This window comes from Haemaphysalis longicornis, unplaced genomic scaffold, assembly GCF_048455015.1.
Source record: "Haemaphysalis longicornis isolate Haplotype H1 unplaced genomic scaffold, Haemaphysalis longicornis Haplotype H1 scaffold_14, whole genome shotgun sequence".
Classification (NCBI taxonomy): domain Eukaryota; kingdom Metazoa; phylum Arthropoda; class Arachnida; order Ixodida; family Ixodidae; genus Haemaphysalis; species Haemaphysalis longicornis.
In genome coordinates, this window is record NW_027526245.1 from 30,470,648 (window position 1) to 30,489,280 (window position 18,633).

At 51.1% G+C, this 18,633-nt stretch overlaps 1 protein-coding gene across 1 annotated transcript in view; it reads left to right on the forward strand.

Annotated features, from left to right (window-relative positions):
• The window catches only part of LOC144165223 (uncharacterized), a 47,959-nt gene that overhangs the window by 11,281 nt on the left and 18,045 nt on the right, over positions 1 to 18,633 (forward strand). The window contains exons 2-4 of the mRNA XM_077695339.1: positions 330 to 397; positions 6,507 to 6,628; positions 9,932 to 9,994. Of these exons, the coding sequence (XP_077551465.1) occupies positions 330 to 397; positions 6,507 to 6,628; positions 9,932 to 9,994 (253 nt within the window). The remainder of the gene's footprint in view (positions 1 to 329; positions 398 to 6,506; positions 6,629 to 9,931; positions 9,995 to 18,633) is intronic.

Sequence of the window (18,633 nt, forward strand, 5' to 3'; positions counted from 1 at the left end):
CAGAGTCCTTGGCACATTGAGGAACTTTGCCCCCTCAAAACCATTGGCAGCAGAACTTTGCATAGCCAACATGTCGACGGGGGTTCGGTACACCTCGAAGCAGTGTCTTGGACGCAGCTGCGGCCCATGAAGGTGGCCACCTTCCTTCTTGCAAGATAGGGAAGTTCGCCCTCTGAGAGGGCGAAGAGCGATTCGTTACGACAAGGGCTGGCCTTGTACCATTTTACAGGTACTGAAGGCCGTAATTGCAGAATATTTTGCCCCCATGCTGTTTGTCGGAGTTCACGTTAAGCGCGCTGACGTGTGGATTTCCTTTCGTTCTATTTCAGGAAGCACTCCGCACCCGCGTACCTGGTGAAGCTTTGCAAGGCGCTCGTAGAGCGGTTTGTCCAAGCCCGTAAGTCATTTTTGTTTCTTTATAGGTCTGAGGCACTTGTACATCCTCAACCACACGGATATCCATGTAAAACATTTTCCTGTGCCCTCCCCCCCCCCCCCAAAAAAAAACAATCAGGGTTTTAAAGGAGCCATGAAGAGAAAATACAACTTTGTTTAATTTGAAAGAACGAGGATTCAGTATCTCACTCAGCTCCATTAGAGCCACAAAAGATGTTTTTTTAACGAAAAAAAAGCAAGAAGTATTTAAAAACTTTCAAATTTTGCGCCACAGTGACGTGTTATGAGCAAGAATGACGTCATACGGGCCAACAATAAAACATAATTTTCAGTGCGTTAACTGCACGTTAGCATTCAAGTGATGCGGTAAAATGGAACTAGAGGCCCCATTACAGACGTCCAGTCATGTGTCGTCGCGACAGGCGAGTTAGGCGGCCGCCAATCGCACAAACAAGGTTCCGTGACGTCATAGAAAAGTTGCGGGAAATTGGCTAGGGGGTCGCGACTGCTTCAAACGTTTTCTTTAATATCTCCGTTATTTGTTCGAAGATTGCGATGATATTGGTATCATTGTTATCGGGACTAAGCAGTCTTTCTAATAAACCCAACTTGTATTTTGTCTTCATGGCTCCTTTAAGCATAGTGGAGTTGTTTGAGGGTTGTGGTGAAGGAACACAAATCCTTTGTGTAGTGTGTGCAGCTAAGAAAAGGGCTGTTCTGCCAGTCCCACGTGGGGCGGTGCTGATGTGACGGAGCAAAGGGGATAGACGAAGTGATTTGATTGATTGTGGGGTTTAACGCGCCGACGCAACGCAGGCGATGAGGCGCGCCGTAGTGGAGGGCTCCGGATTAATTTTGACCACCTGGGGATCTTTAACGTGCGCCGAAATCTCGTACACACGGGCGTTTTTGCTTTTCGCCTCCATCAGAAAAACGGCCGCCGCGGCCGGGAATCGAACCCGCGACCTCGTGCTCAGCAACGCAACGCCTTAGCCACTGAGCCACCGCGGCGGGTGATAGACGAAGTGGATCTCCTCAGGATGTCGATAGTACACTAGAGACGGGCTGGTGCGTGCAGATGCATGCATGTTTGGGCTTGGAACGTTCTCACACTTGCGGAATCGAGGTTGTGCTTTCAAACAGAGCCGCAGTCCCTATTCTGGTTGGCTTCCTTTTAGCGGCCATCCTGGCCGCCGCCTACAGCCGGCTACAGGGGGTTCCCTGTAGTCGGCGTGTAGGCAAAACTCTGTTTTGCGCTTCAGATGCGCGGTTTAAGCAAACCTTTCTGCCTTTACCAGCCAGCGGTTTTTTCGTGGCGTGCGGGACAACAAACTCCCAACGCGGCTGCGAAGGAAAAGGCGGTTTTAACTCACGGAGCACAGTGTAGATGGCGCGGCAAATTTACCCAGCGTTCCCCGCGTGCTCTCGCCGGCGGGCCATCAGCGCGACCCGTCTTTGTCGTCTGGTTTAGCGACGGTTGTTTTGGGCCTATTTAGGCGCAGTGTCGCGTCAATTGCGCGCTTCCTTCGCACGACTCGGTTAAATTATTCGTCAGCACCTCCTGGCAAACCCGCACACGACGGAATTAAGTGGTTGTACGATAAAGATACGTTAGAGATTGGTTTGCAGGACACTTAAACAAAGTGCAGAGACCACATACAGACATCTGGCCACTAAACACGCACTACCTTTTGCGCACTGCTTGTCACGAATGGGACCCCGTTTTCTATAACCAATTCGGTTGGGTTTTAATAGGTATTACGAAAGGCGAAAAAAGCAACTGGTTCTGATAAATAGCGATTATAAGATTTCCCTCAGCTTCCTCGCAATCCTCACTTGCTGTTTCGGTGTCCCCGCTTGTGTCACGCGGTGGTGTAGCCCCGAGCTAGCACATCAGGATGGCTAGGTTCCACTGTCTCACCCTTGGGCCTACGCAAGTCTGGGCTACAGCGGCGGAATCCCCCGCTCTAGCCGCGCCATGGCCGACGCTTCGGCTTGCTGGACGCCGCCCCTGCGAATTCTAGGTGACGGCAGGCAGAATCTCTATTTTCACTACTTGTAGAGCCACGTGTGTGAATTTATGTGACATCGCACGGCAACTGTTGTGGGTGTCGTTTACAGCTTTGCTTTCCAACCACCTTCAAAGTGTGAATTTTTTCTTAAGACACTTTTTTCCCAGAGAAATGTTTTTCTCGAAGAACTCGGGTGGCTTAGTGCTGGGAAAGGTACGGCCTCGACATGTTGTAAGCGTCCGTAGTAGTTTTCCAGTAATTTGTTCTTGATACAGCCCTGCCACATTAAACTCCGCACGGCTGCCTAAATCCGAGGCTTGGGCGTCTGGTTAAGCGAACTACGAAAGTACGGTGAAACGGCATCGTAGCTACTAGGGCCACAGGGCACGGGTTGAGATTATGGGAATTCTTTTCTGCTATTGTTCCGTGCCGTCGTCATGAGCATTGGTCGGGTCGCCTCACGTGACATTTGTTTACACTGCGACGGTTCATGGGCGCCACCCTTTGTAATTTATGCCTTTTAGTCGGCCAACTGTGGTAATCTTAGCTTGTCGTCCTGGCGTCGTTCCGAACGCGAATCAAAGATCCCGCGCGTCGCACCATTTAGCTGCAGGGACCCTTTTCTCGACGCACTAAATTGGCTGTGAACTGTGAATTCGGCGGAAGTCTTTTCTGGTTGTCCTTCAGTTTTGGTCCGGTGCTTCCGGTTTACAAACCAGTTGTGTGCTTTCGTCACTTTGACGTTTCATGACGTTTACTAGCTCCTGTTTTAAAGTTAACCCTAATCCTCTCTACTGGAAGCGCATAAATCTCGGCGGGAAATGAAAAACTGGATTAAATGCAGCGGACATGATAGCGTAGGCCTGTCTTTGCTATTCAACGACAATACAGCCTGTATGGCACAACCACTCTGTGATTGGCTGAGAAGACTTCACGTAATTTAAATAGTTTGCGGGACCCGCCGCGGTGGCTCAGTGGCTAAGGCGTGCTTCTGAGCACGAGCACGAGGGTTCGATTCCCACGCCGGGCGGCCGCTTTTCTGCAGCAAAAACAAAAACGCCCGTGTGTACGAGATTTCGGCGCACGTTAAAGATCACCAGGTAATCGAAATATTATCCGGAGCCCTCCCCTACGGCGCGCCTCATTGCCTGCGTTACGTCGGCGCGTTAAACCCAACAATCAATAGAGAGTTTTAGTTTTACGTATGTAAAGGCCCCACGTACGTAGAACTTTCACGGGTAACTAGTGCGCATGCTCAAAACGCGAGGTCCTACGTGAGTCTTACGGACGTAAGATTCGAATTTTTACGGTGCGGTGTTCACGTTGTTTACGTACGTAGAGTCGACCAACGTGGCGCCGCCCAGCCCTCCCGCTTCGCAACGAAAACAGCTTTCTTCGCTAATCCCTCGTTTCCGATGACGTGTTCTAAGCTGTTGATTTCGTCTTAAATTTGTCCATTCTAACCCTCAGCTAAAGTTTAAATCAATAAACACTTTCTGGTTTTCCGATAGAAGGGCGATTTTGCAGCTGTTAAGCCTGACGAAGTACCGTTCGTCGTCGTCATAACGACGGTTCCGCGGGATCACGCGAAGCTCTGCTGCGGGATAGCGCTAGATCTGCCTGAGCGGGAAAAAGCAGCAGACAAACACCGCAAACAACCTTGTCGACATGAGTGCGGCACCGGCGAGCCTTCGTTTCTCCAAAAGCGACGACTTAGATATGTAGCGGGATGTAAGGGAGTGTAATCCTTTTGAGGAGAATAAGCAGTTCGACGTTCCGACTGGCTTGCTTATGGCTCGTCTTGTATTCGAGTGGCTCGAGCCAGCCACAGCAGTGTCTGTCTATTAGTTGATGGCGCTAGGTAGAACGCGCGACGACGTGCGTGCGTACGTGTAACTATATGGATTTCAAACGACATGCGCGTGGGAAACGTAGACTTCTCGCCGGTTTCTTCCGGTTTCTTTCTTTTTCATTTGTCGCACTATCTGAAAAAGTGCCCTCAAAGTGTTCCTTTCTGTTCGTTTTTCTCTGTCTCATGCTACAGAACTAAGCTCACTGAATATTTTTTTTGTTTTATTCTTGTGGATGTACGCGCGCTATAAATTGACCCTGAACGCGTTGGCAAAAGTTTAGCAGCTGTAGACACTTTTTTGCGTGGGTGCGCGTTCGGTGGACGCCAGCCAGTTGCGTGCTTTTGCCAGCCTATCCAAGTAAAAGTTTCGCGTAAAAACAACGGCTTACTTGCACGAAAGCTTTGCTCTGTGGACAGCCAATCCACTCGCCATTTGTACAAGTGCGGCAGGCACACACACAGTTGGCTGGCTCCGCATCTTTTCAAAGTGCTACGAGTTGTGCCGCGCCTCCGCCAGATGGCGCCCCGGGTCCCGCGACCGAGAGAAGACGCAGTGAAACATCCCCCTCGTGAGGGGCACGATCAAATGCAGAGCATTGCCGGGGGCGCACGACGTTAAGGAGTTTGCGTTACGTTAGTGTTGTTCCACTTGTGGCAACTGCTGACGAGAGAGCGCTCGTCAGCAGTAATTTGAATGAGTCAACGATATAAGGCCCGTTCGTAGCGTCCCGTTCTGTGTCGGCTTTGTGGCGCAGTGGGTAGAGCACCATGTACATTGCGTTCCGCCCGCAAGGTCGAAGGATCGAAACCAGGCGCCGGATAGTATTTTTTTTATATAGTGTAGGAGGAGGGGTGCGGACTACGACTACGGACGCCTACGGACGTCAACGCGGGTGACATCGTGAGTTACTGAAATGCTCTGCATTTAAAACGCGGCGGGGAGAACGGTCTTTTCCCAGGGCGACTGCGCTATGCTGGGTGTCGCGTGTCCCAAAAGAGATCGCCGCTGCGGTATTGTTTGTGTGCAAACATCCACGCCCTGCTTTTTTCAGTCAGTTCACTCCTGCGTCTCCGGATAGGAGGCCCTGAAGTGCAGCGCACGGCGGGATTTAAATGCAGTTCTGGCTCAACACAAGCTCAAGGCCATAATCCCTAGTCAAGAAAACAATCTTGATTAAAAGCAGGCCTCAGGCATGGCAGGTGCGCTCCAAATCGGGCGTTTATTATATAAATGCCGCTAAAAGGCCTACTAATGAAAAATACAGCGTTTTTTTTTTAGTACGTACGTTGCTTTCTCCCGAGCAAGATAAACCTTAAACGTTCAGATTTCGCGTCGGCAATTTTTTCCTACAATGTCCCCTATACGCCGGCCGCGGCGAATGAGCGTTTGTTGATTCCATGAAATGGAACTATACATGCACCGCTACTATGGCACACCATCGTTTCTTGTCGACAGTTGTAGTGGGTTGCTCCAAGCGTCAAAAAAGCACGTCCCTGCGGCGTCACAAGGGCTGTCTCTTTTGTCTACCTTATTCTGTAGCCGAAATTGGCCCGCTGAAATCGGCATGATCGGTATTGGAGCAACGCCGTGTCTCCAATGGAACAGACACTGGTTTTCGTTTCATGGCTCGCTTCAAATACTTGCATGGCAATGCGCGACGGGCAGTATGCGACCGCTCCTTCCGGCGGCCTGATTTGTTAACGTTTGCCTCTCAATGTGTGTACAAGAAACGCCAAGTACGACACCGTCATAAGCGTCCACTGTTGCTTCTATGGAGGCCGTCCTCATTATTGCCAATTGCGTCGAACCTCCTCACACTGTGCACCTTCTACGACTTGCGTGTTAGAAGTCTGCATATAAATTTGCGCAGTCCGTGGGGCAGTCCGAACGAGTTCCCTTTCAACATTGTCGCTAAATCGAGTACACGCCGTGTCTCCAAATCGGCACTTGTGTTGCTTTGGCTCTGCAGACCTGCCTTTGGCCGCCTCGGTTGTTAGAAAAATAATTATGGGCGAAAGCGTGCAGCACTACGACCACGTGATTGTTTATTTTTTATATATGTATTTATTTATTTTGATTGATTGATTGATTGATTGATTGATTGATTGATTGATTGATTGATTGATTGATTGATTGATTGATTGATTGATTTAACGCGCCGAAGCTACACCGCGGGTATGGGGGGCGCTGTTGTGGACTGTTCCTGCGTGACCTTTCATTCGCTGATAACTATTTTTGTCTGCAGATTACGGCTTCGGGAAAGCCGTAAACGAGAGAAACCCGGAGGGATATAAAGACTTAGCAAAAAAAGAAAAGGCTGCTGTCAACACCTATGTCCAAAAGGAAGTAAAGTGCTTCAAAAAGGAGGTGAGTCCATATTACCAAGTAAAATCGGAGTTGTAATCACTACGTTCAACCCCTACAGCCGAGCGCATGATGGTGGTCAGCACCCTACTGGTGTGCTGCACAAGGGAAAAAAGTGCGTAGCTTCGTTCTTGCGGTCACAAGTACCGCCAGTGTGCGCTTCTCTGCCGTCCTCCGGGAGGGATGATGAAAACATCTTATACACAAGGCTATACCCACGGCGGCCCATGGGTAACGACCCTGCCCTCAGTGGCCGGATCCTGATGCCCGGGTTTCAGAGTGCTCCACGTGGCCTGTGCGCACTTCAGGAGGAATAAGCTTTATTCGTATAGAGCAAAAGTGTGTTTGCATCCTGAGGTGGCGGCGCCCTTAGTCCAAGGCACCAGTGCCGTTGCTCGAGGCCTGGTGATCGGCATATGCTGCTCGTTCTGGTCCGAGCTGGTCAGTGCAACGGCGTATTGGGATTTGGATGGGCAGATTAGGTGTTTTGGCAGGCCCACGTGACGCCGTAGAGACTCACGTATTCGTCATGGTAGTGAGGGCATTTTCTCGAGGGGAACTGGAAATTTCTTTGCCGCCGCGCAAAGCGGCACTCATTAAAAATGCGGACGCATGTTGCCCCTTAGTACGGGCCGGGAGCGAATAGAAGTCGATGGTTAGTTATGGTCGAATCTAGGCCGGCTCTCATTTCTGCCCATGAGTTGCGAATCGCGCATAGCGCGAGCGTACGTACGTCCACTCGATTCACGCTGGCCCGGCGGCAAAGCAACTGCACCGATCGCTTAGACAGTCCTCGGACGCGTCCTTATTGAAAAAGGTGCCCGTAACGCGGGGATCTAACGCACTTTCATAACATTTTCAACCTCACCTGACGTCATATGGAGCGGATAACCGCAGGCAATGACTCAACCAAGGCCACACAATACTAGACGACGCCTCGGAAGCCACGATAGGCGACCTAGGGGCCACCTTAACTGAGGGGACCTCTACCGGCCCGAAATCATATATACATTCATTTCCGCCTAGTACGATGAGGCTCCTGTTGCGTAAGGTATTGCCGCACATGGCGTAAGGCGACAAAATGTACGAGCGTCGTCATCGCAGCAGTGGTTCCTCCTTTATAACGAAAGCACAGCAGAACAGAGGGCCGCATAGAGCGGCTAACGCGCGGCTGCGACTTTGCGTCACCATCACTCCGCCACGCCAGAAGTATTAATTTTATTGTGCGCAATTTTAACCTCCAAAATCAGAACCGTAGCTGATATTTCCAAAAAGAAAACAATATTAGACAACAATATTAGAAAAACAATATTCGACAAAAGAACAACCACGAGACAACAATGTGCCTCCTGGAGCCGAAGTTTTTTGCCTTACTACTTAAAAACACAAGGCGCAAATACACGACCGCCAGAGTGACGGCTCTAATAGTGCGATTTCTGGGGAGCCAATGCGGAATGTGGAACCAGTGAGCAGAATACATTACAACTTCCCCTCACAAACAAGCAACAGGGCTCATTGCTATAGAGTGGAATGCACACACCGGGTATAGTACTTCGCTGAATTTATTGCTACTGAGACGACTGCAGTCTACGAGTTCATCGTCATCATCATCATCACCAGCCTATCTACGCCCACTGCAGGGCAAAGGCCTCTCCCATTAATCTTCAATTACCCCCGTCCTGTGGTAACTGCGACCAATTTATCCCCGCAAACTTCTTGATCTCATCTGCCCATCTAACTTTCTGCCGCCCCCTGCAACGCTTGCCTACTCTAGGGATCAACTCTCTTACCCTAAATGTCCGACGGTTATCTTGCCTTCGCATTACATGCCCGGCCCACGTCCATTTCTTCTTCTTAATTTCTACTAATATGTCCTTGACACGCGTTTGTTCCCTGACCCACTCCGCTCTCTTCTTGTCCCTTAATGTTACACCTATAATTTCCCGCTCCATTGACCGCTGAGTCGTTCTCAATTTAAGTTGAACCCCGTTAGTGAGCCCCCCCATTTCTGCCCCGTAGGTGAGTACCGGTAAGATGCAGCTGTCATACATTTTCTTCTTCAGCGACAATGGTAGGCTGCCATTCATTATCTGATAATGTCTGCCGTATGCACTTCACCCCATTCTTATCCTTTTAATTATCTCTGCCTCATGGTTGGGATCCTGGGTCACAAGTTGGCCTAAGTTGATATATTCGCTTACCACTTCCACTGCCTCGCCACCTATCTGATACCGCTGTGCTGTCCCAAGGTGATTGATCATTACTTTGATTTTCTGCATATTAATTTTCAGGCCCACGGTTCGACTCTGTTTGTCCAGTTCGGAAAGCATGCTTTACAACTTGTCCCCCTAGTTACATAGCAAGGCACATCTGAGGTTACTGAGGCATTCTCCATTAACCCTCACTCCCACCTTTTCCCGGATCCAATGTTCTGAATACTTCTTGGAAACATGCTGTGAATAACATTGGAGAGATGGTGTCTCTTTGTCTGACGCCCTTCCTTAGAGGTATTTTATTGCTTTCCTTATGGAGGATGATGGTAGCTGTGGACCCATTGTAAATATCCTCTAGTATTCTTATATAATGCTCATGTATACACCCTGGTTCCGTAATGCCTGAATGACTACGCGTTCAAGCTGCTTTCAATTTACTAAACCAGCGTATTGGTGACACCATCAGTTCTTCTCGTCCATGCCGCTTTGTCAAACCAATTCTTGCTACCTGCGTGTTTTATACGCCTGACCTAGACTTTTGCACTCGTTGCTCTTAACACAAATCGACAAGATTCAAGTGTCGATCGAGCTGGTGCGCCCTCTGGAGCATTTGTTTATTCTTCGCTGAGCACTCCTGTGCGCTTTTATTCACGTGCACTTTTATTGTTTACCATTTCTGCTTCAAAAAACTTCTATTCCTGTAGCTGCTTATTTTTTATATTAATGTACAGAGTTGATATTCCCGCTTCTATTGTGTACGCATTTCCCAAAAGCTTGTTAGTTACGTCTATGCCTCCTACCTGACTAGTGTTCTGTTATGTATAAGAATGAATTGAAAAAGAATCTGTTCTGTTATGTATAAGAATCAAATTGAATAAGAATCAACCTGCATACGGCAGCTCTTTTTCTCCTCTGTCTCCTCTCTTATTTCAAACTGGTAAAATACCTATGTAATATTGATAGAAAACGCGGCTTCTTCGACCGCTTGCTCGGTCCGATTTTTTAAATTGCTAATAACTGTTTGCCGCAGTGTGTGGTGTACAGCTAAGTATACGCGAATTTTCTGTTTTTCTCTACTCTATGTGACGTCCAGGTCAGCCCTTTTTTGATGTGGGATCTCTTCTACACAAAATCTGCGACCGTACTGGCCTACCAAGTGAGTTCTTACGATTATTTAGTCAAAGAAATCTGAGCGGCAATCTTGAACTAGTACACGCATCCCAGTGTGCCTGTTTTATATAAAGTATTTTGCTCGTTCGCGGGGCATTTTGCTTTTTACCGCTCGAGCATGACTTTAGGTTACAAGTTTGCAAAAAGAAATTGCCTGATTTTGGTTATACAGTCGGACACGGATATATCGAAGACGGATATATTGAATTATTGTCTATATCGAACTGTCTGAACATCCCCTTGGAAATCCCTTGCAAAAGTATAGCGCTGTTGTACGCGTATATCGAACTCTTGATCACGGGCACATTCGATATATCGAACGCTGCGCCCCAATTGCCCCTGCAAGTGCGATTCTCCTGATGCGGTGGATGTGATGATGACGGCGACGTCTCCTGCCGCATTCGTTTCTGGCATGTTTTGTGCATGCTCGCGCGGTTTTCAGTGGCTGATCGCGCAGGAGGACCCATGTGGCATGTTACGTGCTTTTGTCCACGGCTCACGTTTCGGAGCCATGGTCACAGAAAAGCGGAAGATTGGATTTGTGAACTTATGACGCAGAAAAAGAAGCAAGCAAAGCTTACAGTTTTTGTTTTTTTGTGTGGTAAATTGCCGTTATCGTAGCGGTGTGGCTTTGAATTTACCGGGCTGTGAGGAACAAATCCGTAAGGTACCGCTTGTAGCGACTTTGAAAAGCTCTGAGTGATGTGCGGAGTTTTCAGTACGCTTCAGGTAGGCATATTTCATAATTCAAATTATCGATATATCGAACTATTTTATGATCCCCTTGGAGTTCGATATATCCGTGTTCGACTGTATAGGTAAAGAATGGCACTAATCCGCCGGAATATGGAACCTGAAAAGTGACAGCGAATTTGGCCTCCCGGGGCTTAATGTGTACGCGGCGGCACTGTCCAGCTTCCAAATACCGTTTCACTCTCTTCGGTTCGCGCGTCCACGAGTTCACACCCGATACAGCTTCGCTACACCTCACTGCGTCGCTGTCTCTGCTCATTACGTCACCAGTAGTGTCACAAACAAGTGCGGCACTTTCACTTCCGCTCATCATCGACCTTTTTGTCATTGAGTGAGTGAGCGGTACTTTATTGATACAGAAAGTGGAAAAGAAGTGGACTTAGGTTATTTTAAACTCACTTGGAGTTCACCAGCATACAACCCCGTCCGGAGGAAGGGTAGAGAGGGAATGAAAGGTGAGAAGAAATGGGGACAGAGAAAGAAGGAGGAAGAGATAAGGAGTGCTCAGCCACTCTCAAACGCCGAAATGTCGAGGTAATGACGTCGTTATAGCGCCTCCTTTGCCTCCTTGAGGGATTTCATGACAGCCATGTATACGTCTAACTAGTCTATCTGGTTGACTATCACCCAACTTTTTACAACCTGAGCTTAAGCAAACCTTCTCGAATGAACGGAACTTTAGGCACTCACACCTCTTGTTGACCTTGTTCTGAGTGGCGTCAGAGATTGCACAACGCTAGCGTCCTGACGCGTAATTACGCTTAATTACAAACCGCATTGTAGCGGAGCGCGAATCCCGCTCAAGGCGCCTGGGTGGAGCCTCAAGCTCGCGAGGAGGAGGAACAAGGTGATCGCGCACTTTTTAAGGTGAACCAATGAACCCTCGGTTATACTTACCACATTTCAAGGCCTTGCGCAAACGTTTCACCGAAGGAAAAACCAGATAGCCGCATGGCGCGCATTTTTCTACTTACCGACTGGCACGAACAAGTCACACAGAATATGAGGAGAGCGACGCAGCTGGGCGACTGGCCACAATCAATTTGCGCCCAGCCTGCCTACAGAAGCCTTCCTTTCATTCGGGGAGGCTTCGTTTCTGTTTTTTTTTTTGCCTGGGGTGGCGTGGTCATATAACGAGGGATTGGCTAACACGAAATTTCTCAGGGCACTCAATACTACCCCTTCTAATAGTTTTGTTTGCAACAAACCGGTCGGTCACAGGATCCCCTCGCGCCGTCGTTCGCAGAGTCAAACCGCTTCTGCATCCAGGTCTGCTACACTAGATGCCCGTTTTCCCGTAACTGTGACGCGAAATGCCGAGAAGCACATCGGGTCCCTCGGCGAGCCGCGGAGCTGGATAGAGCGCGCCACAGGAGTCCCCCGACGCAGAACGCATAGCAGTACTCCGCCGAACACGGCCAGGTGCTTCCGCAGCTTTCGCGCGGATTATTTCGCCACTTGGGCTGCCCTACATGCGCCTGTGTGCACGCACCCCAACTGAAGGCAGCGTCACGGATCCCCGCTGTTGCAACAATCGCGAGGCATCGCTGAGCATTCACCATAATCCCAAGCTACCTCCGGATGCGCCCTCTGCTTCTGCGCGCTTTTACTGCACTCCAGGAAGTTCTTGTTGGCAGTGGTAAAGTCGAGACACCTTTCGCTCTGGTCCAAGCCATCACTGTGCGGCGTGTGTGGATCTGGAAAAATGAAGGCAGGGCCCGGAACACCCGCGGCTCGACAAGCTTGGAATTTTAAAGCTCCACAGCGCGAGACCGCAAAAGCGCGAAGTCTGCCTCCACTGAGGATCCGCTGCCGTCGGCCCTAAGCTTCAGCTTAGCGTTTGAACACCCCTGAAACTATGTTGGAGACAGCCACGTCCCTATACCGGCTCTCAAGCTCGACTCCACACGCTGCTGTCATTGGGCGTTGGTAGAACTTCGAACAAGCGTAGTGACGGCCTTTCCAGGCTTCCCTTGATCTACGACCTCAGCAGGAGTAGAACTGCACGAAGGCAGGGTACTGGCTTTTACTCTAGGCCGAGACTACATTTTCTTCCAAATTACCCGAGTCGATGAATATTCATTCAACACAGATTCGGATGTCGTGGTGAAAATGTACCCGGTAGGTTTGGCTCACACGACTGCCGTTATTCATCCTGCGTAAGCCGGAGTAATTTAGCTTGAATTTTCTTCACGTGCCTTCAAGCCCTGGTTAGCACACTAGGGGTCATATTCCACCAGGTGGCATAACACCGCCGGCGTCTCAATCGCACGCGACGACTCGGGTGGCGCACGGGTACAGCGATAAAGTATTCCAGTTCACTATAGCACGCTTGAACTCGCCCTGATTTTGCCCGGCGGAAAAAGTGCTACGGACAAACAGCGAACCCTGCTTATAATGAAACGTGATGTCGTCATTCCCACTTTATTTAAAGGGCTTCGTGGAGCATTCTCAACCGCACTGCGGAGCATTGGGAGCAAATTATCCTCGCCTTTATTGAGGTATCACTCATAAAAAAAAGCCAAACTGCCTTACCCGATGGCTGCTTCAAACGGATAGACAACCGATTTTTGTCGAGTATGTTTTCTCTCCCAAATGAAAAAAGTACCACTTAAGACACCTTAACCCTGAATGGTTTTGCTGATAGCACCCTAGAACTGTTGAAATCGAGCTTTTCAGATCTACCAATGGGTGGTGTGACAAGTGTGTGGCGCCCCCCATCCCTGATATTCGTTGGCCGCTAAGTTCAGTGGCCCCACCAGGCTCGGTGGGCAACCTTGTGTGTGGCCGGGCAATAAACACCTCCGGGCACGGCTGCTCGGGGGTCAGTCACCGTCACCACCAGCACGCTGCATGTGGTCTCTCGGCTGGAGGGTACCCCTACCGTCCCAGGTTCACGAACGCGGGACTAAATTGTGACACTGGCGACGAGGGAAGAAGCCCGCGGAGCGGCCGAAGCCACCGTGAACGCCGCCACCGAGAACGCCGAGACACCGCCCCCTCAAGCCAGCCGCCATTACGCCATGCCGCTGTACGGGAGGCTCGAGCCGTTCGAGGGTGAAGGGTCCGCCTGGCCGGTCTACGAGGAGCAAGTCGGCGTGTTTTTCCGGGCGAACGACACACCCGAGGCAAAACAGCGCGACATCTTCCTGGCCAGCTGCGGGACCCGCGTCTTCGCTCTCCTGCTCGACCTGCTCAAGCCGGCCATGCCGCACGAGAAGTCGCTGGGTGAGCTGCTCGCGACGCTACGCTCGCACTACAGCCCGGCTCCGTCGACGTTAATGGAGCGTTTTCGCTTCAATAACCGGAGCCGCCGAGACGGAGAGACGCTCGGGCAGTTCGTCGCAGCGCTGCGAGGGTTGGCGAGCGGCTGCGCCTTCGGGGAGCAGCTCGACTCGCTCCTCCGGGACCGTTTCGTCTGCGGCATCAACGACCCCGCCATGCAGACGCGACTCCTGGAGCTTCCCGACCCCTCGCTGGACGACGCCGTGAAGGCAGCGCTGGCGATGGAGGCTGCGGCCAAGGACGCGGGCGAGCTAGCGCGTGCGGCCGGCGCACCGTCGGCGGAGGCGGCGGTGAACAAGATGGCGGCACGGCATGGCAGGTGCGTTCGCTGTGGTGGTGACCACCCCCCCTCCCAGTGCCAGTTCGCGCAAGCGGAGTGCTTTGCGTGCGGAAGAACTGGGCACATTGCTCGGGCGTGCCGAGGGGGGACGACGGCGGACGGACGGAAGCAGCAGCCGGCGCCGAGCACAGGTTCCGCGCCAGCCCACGGCCGAGGGAGTCGGCGCAAGGGTAGGCGGCGGGGGCGTGTGGCAGCAGCTTCGGGTGCAGCGGCTAGGCTTCACGCCGTGGCCGAAGACCCGCAGGTTTTCGACATGTGGCACGCGGCCACAGTGCAGCCGCCGGTGCCACCATACTGGCTGACTGTCGAAGTCTGCGGGCGCCCCATCTCCATGGAGCTGGACACAGGGGCCAGTGTGTCGGTCATGGCCGGGAAAGCCTTCAAGCGCACCTTCCCTGGCGTGGCCGTCGAGGCGTCGGGCGTCATGCTGCGCAGCTACTCCGGACAGCTCGCCCAAGTCGAGGGTCAAGCCCAGGTCAGCGTCCGCCTTGGCGACAGGGAGGCCACCCTTCCCCTGTACCTGACCAAGGGGCCGTCACCGACTCTGCTGGGCCGGAACTGGATCCTGGCGTTGGGCGTGAGGCTGCCGGAGTACCAGGAAGCAGTGCATGCAGTGGCAGATGGCCCGAGCCTCCTGACCAAGTCGGAGGCCCTGTTCCAGCCCGAGGTGGGGACATTCACCGGCACGGCAGCAAGCATTGAGGTGCCAGAGGGAGCACTGCCCCGTCCAGCCCGACTGCATGGACGGTGTCATCGAGCAGCTGCTGCACCGGCGAGAGGCCGGCACCAACGGCGGCGGGGTGCTGGGCACCAACGGCCGCCTGCTGTACCTGGTGGTGCTGGGTGCCAGGGCCAGCGCCCAGCACGTGGCGCAGGCTATGCGGCAGGTGCTCCCGCAGGGTTTCCGGCTCGACGACAAGGTCCAGTACGCGCTGGACTTCAGGATCATCGACAGCGACGTGGGCCTGCCGCACAACTCGTTCCGCACGGAGCCCCTGCCCCAGGGCTGCCTGTGCGTGTACGCCAGCCAGCTGGGGCTGGAGTACATCCGCGAGAGCCTCGAGAAGACCCTGCTGGCCAACCTGGAGCAGGAGGACCGGCTGCCCTTCCACGGCCTGCCCCTGGTCATGGTGTTTGCGGGCCAGGGGGACTTCCTGCGCGAGGAGGGCATCAACCGGGCCAAGAGCCTGCAGTGCCCCTTCGTGGACGACGGCGGCGGCCTGGACCCCGTGCGGCTGGAGCAGGCGCTGTGCGCGCTGGTGGAGAGCATCGAGCGGCTGCACATCTACCAGACGCTGCCCGCGGTCGCGGGGCCCCGGCCGGACCTGCGGCTGATGCTGTGCATGGTGTGCGGGGACCCGTACGCGCACGAGCAGGTGCTGGCGCCCCTGCTGTTGCAGCCGGACTGCCTGGCCACGGGCCCGCTGCACTGCCTCAGCCTGGACTCCTTCAAGGGGAGCCAGCTTCACCGACCGCTGCCAGCACAGCACCAGGGGCTGGTGCTACTCGCGCCACTGTGGCGCCACGCGCAAGTCTTTCGACACCGGGAAGGCTGACAGCTGGTGCGAGTGTGACACAGGTGGCACCCAATGCTGCCACACCTGCATCGACACCTGTGCCCAGGCGGAGTGCGAGACTGCGGAGACCTCCGGACCGGTACTCGCCGGGGGGACAGGTGTTTTGTGTTTGTGTAGGACAAACTTGGGGGTGAGGGGTGTGACAAGTGTGTGGCGCCCCCCATCCCTGATATTCGTTGGCCGCTAAGTTCAGTGGCCCCACCAGGCTCGGTGGGCAACCTTGTGTGTGGCCGGGCAATAAACACCTCCGGGCACGGCTGCTCGGGGGTCAGTCACCGTCACCACCAGCACGCTGCATGTCGTCTCTCGGCTGGAGGGTACCCCTACCCTCCCAGGTTCACGAACGCGGGATTAATTGTGACAGGTGGCCAGAAAGAAATGGTGGCAACTAGAGCCACTAGATGCTTATTTAGTGGCTCTAGTGGCTACCATGACAGTAAGAAGTGCGGCACCGTATTTCAAACTGCACTTGAGGTCAAAATGGCTATTCCAAAATTCGTCCCTGGGTGAAACAATAATAATGTGCAACATTTCCTGTTCCTTTACGCAATTTTTGAATGACGCGGTGAAACCGATAGAGTTGTTTGGACACGCATGGCCTCCGAGATTCCACCGCGCACATTTTGCTCCGGCCGAGCGTAAGTTGAAAAGGGGGCGTGGCCGCGTCTTCGGTCGCACCGCGGCGCTCGCCACCTATGCATCAACTATTCCGCGGCAGCTCGGCGCAAGCGAAGAAACGGGCGTTTTCGCAGCTTGCAGTGAAATTGAGTCTAGAAGCCAGGTTTAAAGTGGCAGGTACAATACAATAACCAATAACTTTATTACGGTTAACTTAATATTATGAGGCGCGCAAGCACAAAGATTAAGCAGCAATCACCCGAACGAAGCACAGTCGGTCCTGCAGCTCTTTGCTGGGGTTTTTTATTTTTTGTGCCTTGTTTTGTATTTTTTTAATTTTTGTATGTGTATGTACACGTTCATCTTAAGCGCAGAAAAAAAAAAACCGGGAGCGCTTGTCCTTTCCTTCTATTATCTGCAAGAGTGGCGACTTGCATAAACATCTGTCGCGTAAATACAATATTAAGATTGCTTCTGATTGGTATGCTTAATTGATCTTTCGTTGAAGCATCCAAGTCCGACACAACCCAAGCGTGGTACATTCAAGCACCACAGGTCATTGCAACGCGGTGCAATGCGGTTCATTGCAATGCGGTATTTGGGAGGATTTATCAAGCGCTTTGTGAACTGATATAGCGCATATGCACGGCAGTTAAAAACGCTAATAATGGTCTCCAAAGAACTTCACGATACATCATAGCATATGAAGCTACATAATTATTGCGTCATGTGCGACTTATACAGGTCTGTGTTTGCAATTGAGAATGATTTTTGCTTGTATACCTGTGCGCGCAGGAAACTCAGCGGTTAGTGTATTAGTGCACTAATGTAGCTGAATTGGGAATTATTCATTGTGCTGACCTCTCTATTTCTTTATTTTGTAAGATCACTTTTAAAGGTTTTTTCTATTTTCAGGTTTACTTCAATTACTTAGCTCGATTTACACTATTTTAAAGAATGCGTTGTATCAGCAGCTTCGTGAAGTAGTTTGAATGAGTCAAGGATATAAGGCGCGTTCTTAGCCTCCCATTCTGTGTCGGCTTTGTGGCGCAGTGGGTAGAGCACCATGTACCTCGCGTTCCGCCCGCAGGGTCGAGGGATGGAAACCTGGCGCCGGATAGTATTTTTTTATATAGTGTAGGGGGAGGGGTGCGGACTACGACTACGGACGTCAACGCGGGTTACATCGTGAGTTGCTGAAATGCTCTGCATTTGATATATTAAACATGTTATCTTCTATGCAAAGGAAGGGGTTTAGGCGGTTTGTTTTCATGATATTTTTATGCGGGTTTCCGTAGTTCTTTTTAGCGCTTTTTTTAGTCTTCCTTTTTTGGAACAGGTGTATAAATGCGATTTTTTTTTTCATTTTGCTAGGTATCTTTTATAATTTATTTTCTATTTTTGGTTCTTTTAAGATACTGTACGACCAATTATATCCATTCACGCTATTATAACGTATAATTAAATGTGTTAACTCCGCCAATTATACATTTTCCCGAAAATGCGCAGGGCGTTACACTGGTCAGTTTTTGATTTTTATTCGTGTGTCTGTCGTTATTTTTCAGGGCTTTTTATTCTTGTCTTCCCTTTGCGCGAGACATGTATAGAACTCATAGTTTTCCTTTGGAAATTATTTATAGGTTTACTTGTTTTTAATATCCTGTTTGAACAATTACCGCTATTCACGCTGTTATAACAATTGTTAAGTCCGACAATTATGACTTTCTGTGCAAATGCAGGGCGTCACAAAGTTCGTCTGTTCGCTCGTTTTTTATTCACTCTTTTGTCTTTAGTTTCGCTGATCTTTTTTTTTGTGTGTTTTGTCAAGCAGTCGTATAAAATTTGTTTTTGATTTCGTTAATATCACTCCTATATTTCTTATTTTTCTACTTCCTCGATTTTTGTTTTTTCCTAAATTACGTTGGGCTAACTGTCTTTATCCATGCTCTGTAGCGATCAATAATATTAACTCCACCAATTTACATTTGTGTGGAAATGCAGGGCTGCACATTTGGTCCCGTACGTGGGATACTTGGCGGTTGTGTACGTTCG